Raw genomic sequence first — 9,807 nt, 5'->3', positions numbered from 1 at the left:
TTCCTCAAGATTCAAGAGTCGCCCACTCGTGAATCTTTTGTTAAAATTCTGTCACTTCCTGGAGTCTTGTTTTTTGTCAGTGAAGCTTGAACTTTTTCCTTCATTCCTGTTGATTCTTGATCATATACTACCTCCTGAAATGGATGTTGTTGTAAAGTGCCGTCAAGTCAGTTCTGACCCATACCGACCCTGTATAGTGTTTCCAAGGAGCTCATGAGCTTAAACCGCCGACTTTGCGGTGCAAACTGACGACGTAGTAGTCCAGTACATTAACCCACAGCACCACACCAGGACTCCAGCCAAGTCTTTCTGGCACAGTAACTCTATTCCTCCCTTATTCTTTGGATGTTGTCCGCATTGCTCAGTGTTTTACTCATGTTGTTGTTAGGTGCCATGGAGTCAGTTCTGATTCACAGTGCCCCTGTGTACAACAGAACTAAACACTTCCTGGGCCTGTGCATCCTCAGGGTTATTTTTATGTTCAGACCCTTTGTTGGAACCACTATGTTAATGCATCTCATTGAGAGTCTTTCTCTTTTTCTCTGACCCTCCACTTCTCCAAGCATGAGTGGTCCCTCCTGATAAACACAGCCAGAGACTCTCCTTCAATGCTGTGACTCGAGGATTGAATTTGTGCTTCAGTTCTTTCACCTTGAGAAATGCCCATTGTGTTCCTCTTTTTTGGTTCTCTAATCCAAGGTCTTTGCACACTGCATTATAATACCTTTTCTTCTTCAGCTTTGATTTGAAATCTGTTCAGCTCTTTTACTCCATCATTTGTTCCATTTGTTTTTGGTATTCTACATTCCAGAGCTAGTTTCAGAGTTCCATTGTTATATTTTCTCTCTCCTGCCTTTCAAACGTCCTTTTGCTTTCTTCATGTGATCTTGATGCCATCCTACAAGTCAACTGGTCTTTGATCAGTAGTGTTAAATGTGTCAAATCTATTCTCAAGATATTCTTTTAATTCAGCAGAGATATATAAGATCATACTTTGTCTCTCAAGTGTTACTATAATTGTTTTCTACTTCAACTTGAATGTGAGTATGAGCAAATGCTGGTCTATTCTGCAATCTGCCCCTATAGCCTGGCTCTGCCTGATGATACTGAGCTTCCCCATAATCTCTTTCCACAGCTGTAGTCAATTTGATCCCTGTGTATCCCATGTGATGAGGTCCACCATTAGTATTGTTGTAAAAAGGTATTTGTAATGAGTAAGTCATTGGTTTTATAAGATTCTAAGTGAGATCTTCTGGGTTGATTCTGGCCCCAGTGCCATATTTTCCAACCACTGATCATTCCATGTCCATTTTTCACAGTCCAATCGCCAGTAATTATCAATGAATCTTGACTGCATGTTTGATCAATATCATAGTGCAAAACTTCATAAAAATCTTCAATTCCTTCATCTTTGACATATATAAGTTGATGTGTAAGTTTAAAAAATAATCATATTCAATGGTCTTCCTTGTAGGGTTGATGTTACCCTATCACGGACATTATAATACTTGAGGACAGACCTTGAAATATTCTTTGTGATACTGACTACAATTCTGATCCTCTTCCATTTGTCATTCCCAGCACAGTAGACCATATGACTGTCTGATTTATAATAGGCAATACCAGTTCATTTCAGCTCACTAATGCCTGGGCTGCCAATCTTCAAGCTTTCCACTTCATTTTTGGTAACTTCCAGTTTTCCTGTATGTCATACACTCCACGTTTTTATTTCTAATGGACGTTGGCATTTTGGAGGACTTCCAGTTTTCCTCCATGGCTTTGTCTCTAATGGACGTTTGCAGCTGTTTCTTCTCATTTTGAGTCGTACCCCATCAGCAAGTAAAGGTTCCCACAAGCTCCATTCCATCCTCATCATTCAGGTTGACTCCTCTGAGGAAGGAGCTCTTCCACAGTCTTATTTTAGTGCCTCCCAACCTAAGGCCTCATCTTCTGGCACAATATCAGTTAATGGCAGGTTCTGTTTTCCAATCTGTCCTCATCTTGAAGCTCTGCTGAATCTTGTTCCCCATGGGTAACCCCAATGGAATTTGGAATACCAGTGGTTTAGCTTCCAACAAACTGACAGACGAGTGATTTCCCTTGTTCTGAGACCATCAAACATCCGGAGCCTGAAAGACCTTAATTCCATTAATTTGAGAAACACTGAAACTCTCACCACAGAGACCCCATATTAACCCTACTTCAGAGATCCTGTATTCTCCTCATCCAGGGTACTCAGGAGCTCCTCTCCTCAGCCTGAGCAACCCTAAATAACCCATTGTTTTGTACCTTAAATCCATTTCATGAGACCCTAAATCTCCTGAATGAGTCTGAGGTACCCAGGCTCTTATCCCCTTAATATGATAGATCCTTCATTTTCTCAACCTAAGTACCTAAAATCTCATCATTCAGAAAAACCTCAAATTCTATTCTCCCAACTGATAGCAAATCCCCCAACCATAAAGGACCCAAATCACCTCAGCTTCAGAGACTACAAATAACCTCATCCTACGGTCCCCCAAACTCTTAACCTAGATGATCCAAAAGCCCCTTTCTCTATGAAATCCCAAATCTCCTCACCCTGAGAGAGTCTAAAGCCCCGCAGCTTGAAGGACTCTATATCCCATCAGTCTACAGATCCCTGCTCTTAGATACCCAGCCTGCTGTACTGACAGATCTCTCCACAGTTTCCTGTCGGAGACCCCAAACACTTCTCTGAGAAACGCCAGTCTACACCCCCACGACCCCTTGTCTGTGCTACTGCATCAGAACTTGTAACCCCCAAACACTCTGACTTCCCATAGTCCTTCTCCTCCGACCCTAGTTCCAGATACACTTGGCACAGGGCTGTGACTTGGGTGGCTGTCCTGACTGCCACCTCTTCTTTCCACAGGCACTGTGCTCCTGGGCTGGAACTCTCAGAACCTGTGGGTGATGCTGACAGCATGAAGCTCACCAAGAGTCATGGAGGAGAGCATGGGGAGGACACCCACGGTAAGGGGGAAGTGGGAGGCCCACTGAGAGTCCTGGAGATGGCTGGTGCGTGGGGAGGGATCCACAAAAGGAAAGGGGTGTCTGTTGGAGAATGAGGACACCGGCCTCATTACTTACCTTGTTTGGGAAGCGCTAGAAGATGCCTAGAGTCTGCTCAGTTCATCATAAAGTGCCTCTGAAGGAAGGAGGGTCATTGTGCCCAGCTGCTCCCTGGCCACGTGGATGGGCACGTGGTCAGGCATACATTGTATAACAGCACTTCAGGCCAAAACAAGTTCTTAGGCACCTTCTAGTTTCTACCAAGGTGGTTTTGTGGCCCCTACCACTTTCTTCTTAAACTTCTCCACATTACTAAAACATTCATTCACTCAGTCATCATTTCAGTGAATTGTTAAAAGAAGCAGGTGAGAGCCTGCTCTATTAGATGCGGTTCCAGTAACTAGAACTACAGATTCATCAAGACAGCAGAGTGGCTTCAGTAGAGAAACAGCACCAACATACAGAATACATGCCCACACATGTCATACTAATGAGCATGCATGTGTGTGTCATGCCAGTGAGCATGCGAACACATGATCCAACACATGACAGTGAATTTGTTCAGATGTGTACCACAACAGATAGTGAACTATACCGGTGGTCGTGCACATCCGCCTACTACACCCAACGGAGCACCCACATGCGTGTCACCCCAGACCCTCATTAGTGTTGTACAGAAACTCATTGCAGGGGAGGATATTCTGTGTGTGAAAGGATCCAGTACGGCAGAGGTGACGGGAACAGCTGCCTCACGTTACTCATGAGCAGGTGGACTGAGACGTTCACATAGCTGTGGGCAGAAGACTCGCGTGCACAAAGAAATGCATGCAACTTCATGAGGCAGTCAAGATGGTATTTGAAAAACAGCCAGGAGACCCCTGCAGAACAAGCGGCTGAGGGGAGCAGAGGAAAGTGGGACAGACCCACACCCATGACCATGAATCCATTCCTACTCATAGTAACATTGAGTAGGGTTTCCGAGGCGGTAAATCTTTATGAGAGCAGAAAGTGTCATCTTTCTCCGATTGAACAGCTGGTGGGTTTGAACTTCCAACTTTATCCTCCAGCAACACCAGAGCTCCTATAGAGAGAGAAATGGGGAAACTAGGGTGTGAAATTGATGCTACAATATTAGGGTTTGTCCTGAGAGTCGGGGAAACCTCTGGGGATGAGGAGGCTTTGGTTAGACTCTAGGATCAAGATGTGATTGGGGATCCACTTGGGGACTCCTTCAGTGCCCAGGTGAGAGGGGGGTGGTGGACAAAGGTGGGAGTTGTCTGCATGAGATGTAATTTGAAACAGAACTTCCTATCGCATTTCAGCTCGAGGATGCCTGGGGGAAGTGAGTCAGGTATGAGCAGGCAGAACGCAGCGTGACAAAGGACACATGTGTACTTTATAATTTTTGGATAAATGAGAGAGATACAAGTGAGCAGGAACTAGTGTCCTTTAGTCAGTGGACCAGGGCGAGTTCTATATTGTCCACACTTGAGTCCCAGATGTGGATTTCCAGATTGCTGAAGAAGATGCAATGAATAAGGATGGAGGGAAAAGTAACCCTATAAAGGAGGACTTGGTGGAGTCAGAGCCTGTGTTGTAATCCTAAGAGGAGCTCTTTCCACAAAGCAGAGAGCAGACCGTCTTTTCTACACTGACTCTGATGGAAAACTTTCTCTTCCAGGAGAACCAAAGGCAGAGATCCAGCCATGTCCTCCCTGCCCTCTGGTCTTGTTTGGACAGAAATTCCTCCATCAACAAGTGCAGCACACCCATCCCTCTCAGTCCTCTCCAAGAACTCCTGCAGAAAAACACCTTCACCTAGAACACCGCCATCCAGGGGATGGGAAGGAGCCGCATTCTGAGCAACTCGTCACGAATGACATAGCAGAAGGTCTAGAGATGGGAGATGTGTCCAAAGCCATGTTTGAAAGGACAAGACAGGGGGGCATTTTAAAGACCTTCTCTAGTCTACCCAAAGACCAAATGGGGAGTTCTAGGGAGGTTAACAGAATGACGCAGACAGACCCATGCCCGGGCCAGAGAATGAATGCTGTGGATACAGGCAAATTATTCCCAGGGAAAGGAATCCCAAGAATTGCAAAATTTACATGTAGAGAGTGTGGGCAAGGCTTTAGTGCTAAGTCAAGCCTTATCACACACCAGAGGACACACACAGGAGAGAAGCCCTGTGTCTGCAGGGAATGTGGACGAAGGTTTAGTCAGAAATCAAACCTCATTAAACACCAGAGGACACACACAGGGGAGAAGCCCTATGTCTGCATGGAGTGTGGGCGAGGCTTTAGTCAGAAGTCAGTCCTCACTATACACCATAGGACACACTCAGGGGAGAAGCCCTATGTCTGCAGGGAATGTGGGCGAGGATTTAGTACTAAGTCAAGCCTTATCACACACCAGAGGACACACACAGGGGAGAAGACCTCTGTCTGCAGGGAGTGTGGACGAAGCTTTAGCCAGAAGTCATACCTCATTATACACCTGAGAATACACACAGGGGAGAAACCCTATGTATGCAGGGAGTGTGGAGGAAGATTTAGTCAGAAGTCAGTTCTCACTGTACACCAGAGGACACACTCAGGGGAGAAGCCTTATGTCTGCAGGGAGTGTGGACGAGGCTTTACTCAGAAGTCAAAACTCATTAGACACCAGAGGACACACTCAGGGGAGAAGCCCTATGTCTGCAGGCAGTGTGGACGAGGCTTTACACAGAAGTCAAACCTCATTACACACCGGAGGACACCTTCCGGGGAGAAGCCTTGTTTCTGCAAGGAGTGTGGACGAGGTTTTTGTAAGAAGTCATACCTCATTACACACCAGAGGACACACTCAGGGGAGAAGCCTTATGTCTGCAGCGAGTGTGGACGAGGCTTTAGTCACAAGTCATACCTCTTTATACACCAGAGGACACACTCAGGGGAGAAGCCTTATGTCTGCAGGGAGTGTGGACGAGGCTTTAGTGCTAAGTCAAACCTCATTACACACCAGAGGACACACTCAGGGGAGAAGCCCTATGTTTGCAGGGAGTGTGGACGAGGCTTTACCCAGAAGTCAAACCTCATTAAACACCAGAGGATACACTCAGGAGAGAAGCCCTATGTCTGCATGGAGTGTGGTCGAGGCTTTAGTCAGAAGTCATACCTTACTACACACCAGAGGACACACTCAGGGGTGAAGCCCTTATGTCTGCAGGGACTGTGGGCGAGGCTTTAGTCAGAAATCACTCTTCAGTGTACATCAGAGGACACACTCAGGGGAGAAGCCGTATTTCTGCAGGGACTGTGGACGAGGATTTAGCCGTAAGTCAGACCTCATTAAACACCAGAAGACACACTCAGGGGAGAAGTCCTATGTCTGCAGGGCGTCTGGGCAAGACTTTGGTGATAAGTCACACCTCATTGGACACTGGAGAAGAAAATACTGCCAACACACACCTCCATCTCCCCAGCTTTGAGAGGCTTCAGAGCAAGTCCCCAAGAGAGTGAAGAGCATAGAAATAAGTGCGTAAGAAGGTCCTCCATTTTCACGTCAAGGGAAGATGTCGAGAAACCCCAAGGGTTCCTGAAGTTGGAAGGTAGCTCGGCCAATTCTCTCCCATGATGCTTTAGTCTTTTTTAGTAAATATTGCTTTCACATAGAGCTGTAGTCCAAGCCACATACCTTACTCCCTCATCAGAGAAGACATAGAGAACTCACATTCTCAGCCCAGATTTCCACAGCACTTTGGTCCCGGAAAAGGTGAAGTGTAGAATCTCAGTAAATGATTATTGAATCTAATGTGGACCTGGGGACAGAAGTTGGGACCCTCTGAGAAGGGAGCACTTTGATTCCCTGGGAAGTGTAGCCTCCTCTCTCAATGACCACTCCCTCACGAACCACCTGGCAGCATAGTTCTGTGGTGTAATGCCCCCCAGGGTCCTTGAACCACATTTCTCATAGATCCCAATCTAAGCCTCTCCCGTTGACTTTGCTCCAACCATCCTCAGACCATCGTGTCAGCCATACCACAGAATACCAGGCAAAGCAGGTTCAGTGAAGAGCTCCACAACTCAGAACCACATGGGTAGGAATACTTTAAAAGTTTGAAGTTGAAAAGTAAGAAGTCATGTGCATTTCAATTTCCCGGGCTTGGCAGCGTTGAGTCGACAACTTGGGTGAGACCAAAGAGCAAGACCAAGTGGGGGAGCAGACACACCATGGAAAAACACCGCGGGAACCTCAGAGCAGAGATGGACAATACACTTTGTCAGATTTACTTTGATTTTGTTTTTTTGGTATCTGTTCATTGGCTGCCCACTGTTTGCACATCTCCTTTCTGGTGACTAGAGGGGGTACTTGAGCAAGTGGACACCCCCCACCCTCACCACTGGTGGGTTCTTCAGTCACGCATGCAGCTTGGCTTCTGCTGTTTGACAGGGTCCCAGGAGAAGGAGAAACGTCTTGTAAAGCAGATGATTCTCAGAAGCTGGCTTCTATCTTCTCTCTAGGATAACTCTGAATTCACTTGTAAAAATATATAATATGGCCATAATCACAGCTTTTTACTGTGAGCTCTGCAGGCCTTGGGAAGAAACCTGTCTGGCAATAATTGTTTCAACTTCAGTGGTTTGAATTCAAAGGGAATTGTATGAGCCACTCCCACTCAAGGAAAACCTAAGTACAAATAACTGCATTTATGAGATTACAAAAGCAGATAACAAACTAAAGTAAAGTTGACTGACCCCTACGGATCTCACCACAATCCATTATCAGCCAGAATCCATAGATCCCCACTATTACATACAGGCACCTACGTAAATAGGCAGAGACTAGTGAGCATAAGTGAAAAATAGTCTAAACTTAATAATCTGCATTTCCTGCAGCAATTAGCCAGATTTGGCCTTATGCCTCACAGCTTCAAAAGAAAGGAACATAGGAACACTGAGGTTAAGCAATCTAATGAATACTTTAGAAAAAAATAATTAAGTAGATGTTAGTAATACCTTTACTATGAAATATAGTACATTATGTAGGATAGAAGATTGTAATTAGTAAAAATAATAAAATATTGAAGCCATTGATAATTAATAGAAACATATTACTAAGAGGATGTAATCAGGGGTCTGAGAAGTGGAAATGATTTGTGTAAGGTTTAACTTGATCTGTTAGTAGAAATAAGAAGAAGCAATTTATCACTTACGTAGGAGAGGACATGATGTCAAAAGGAAAATGTTCAATAGTTGAAAAATCAACAGTATATGGAAAGATCAGTTTGGACAGCACAGAAATACTTTTGTTAAGGTTGTATGATCGCAGGGTGGAGGAATGTTATGATTAAAACTGTGTAATAATTGAAGGGGAAATCAAAGTATCAAATTATTTTGTACTGTGTAGTTTAAGTATAAAAATAAAGACTTGCTGAGCCGGGGCACAAAGAGAGAGGAGAAAGAGAGAGAGCCCCATCAGCCAACTAAGCAGAGGCTTCTCGATTCCTTTCATTTTTGCCGACTCCACATCTCCTCTCGTGTCCCGTGACCCTGGGAGAGCTGGATTCCCGCACATGCGCACAGATACTCTCAGCACAAGAGCAGGCCCTGAAGTGTTTTTGTTTGTTTGTTTGTTTTTCAATTTGGCAAAGGCCAGAAAACAAGGGGTGTGGAGTAGGAAAGAGAGTTTAAAAACAAAACAGGCCAAAAATTAAGTTAAATCCTGAGGTACAGCATAACAACCAACAGTGACATCTTGAAATCTCTCAGGCAGATTTGAAGGCAAGAAACTGAAAGAGGACATGAAAGTCATACTCATGTTGTTGTTGTGATGTGCCATGGAGTCGGTTCCTACTCAGCAACCCTGCACAGGGTTTCCGAGGCTGTTAATCTTTACAGGAGCAGAAATCCTCATGTTTCTCCCTTGGAGCAGCTGGTAGTTTCAAACTGGTGACCTTGCGGTTCGCAGCCCAATTCGTAACCACTGCGCTACCAGAGTTCCTTTACTCAGACTACAGATAATTTTTTTCCACATTCTTTCCCCCTTCTCCCTTTTCTGTGATTATAGACTACAGTATCCAGTCTAATTTTTGTTGATTTTTGCGGTTGCTGTTTGGTGTTTTATGCTCCCCTTCTACATTTGGGGAATCTTTCTTTCCATGTATCACCCAAGAAGAGACAGCAACCGATGCCATATAATCAAGCTACAATCATGCTGTATAAAACACCAATTTCCAGGCAAGAACCAATACCAACTGCCCTATACCAGTGAGCCAGACAACACCTGTGAAAGTTACTCTGAGTTAAGCAATAAGAAGAGTGTGATCACATCTACCTGGAAGCAATCAGAAAGCATAAAACATACCAAACTACATAATTAAATATTAAGGCCACAGATAAACACTAAACATGTCCATGAAGCAAAAGCAGATGACCATATCAGCACATGCCCAAAAACACAATAAAATGTCTGACAGAAATGACCTAGTGGTAGACCTGGACTCCATTCTGGAAGGAGGGCAGTCCTTGGAAATGCCTGAGAAAGAATTCAGAAAAATGATTATAAAATATTTCAAAACACTCCCCAATGGCGTTAAGAAAAATAAGGAAGAAGGCAGGAAAGTGCTACAGGAACAATCAAATAAGATAGATGCAGCATTGGAAACCAAATCCTACAGAAAGAGGTCCAAACGACCAATAATAGAATCTCAGAAATAGACAATACACTGAAAGGGCAAAGGAGTAGAATAGAAGAGATGGAAAACAGAACCAGTGAACTGGATAACACTAAGAA

At 44.6% G+C, this 9,807-nt stretch overlaps 1 protein-coding gene across 1 annotated transcript in view; it reads left to right on the top strand.

Moving 5' to 3' along the window:
• The first annotated feature begins 5,043 nt into the window (after positions 1-5,043).
• The window catches only part of LOC102815335 (histone-lysine N-methyltransferase PRDM9-like), a 31,458-nt gene continuing 26,694 nt past the window's right edge, over positions 5,044-9,807 (top strand). Inside the window, exons 1-2 of the mRNA XM_006877962.1 lie at positions 5,044-5,475; positions 5,638-6,245. Coding sequence (XP_006878024.1) covers positions 5,044-5,475; positions 5,638-6,245 — 1,040 coding nt within the window. The remainder of the gene's footprint in view (positions 5,476-5,637; positions 6,246-9,807) is intronic.

This window comes from Chrysochloris asiatica, unplaced genomic scaffold (genome assembly GCF_000296735.1).
Source record: "Chrysochloris asiatica unplaced genomic scaffold, ChrAsi1.0 scaffold00717, whole genome shotgun sequence".
In the NCBI taxonomy this organism is placed as follows: domain Eukaryota; kingdom Metazoa; phylum Chordata; class Mammalia; order Afrosoricida; family Chrysochloridae; genus Chrysochloris; species Chrysochloris asiatica.
The sequence above is the reverse complement of the archived record's forward strand: the minus strand, read 5'-3'. Positions and strand labels throughout refer to the sequence as shown.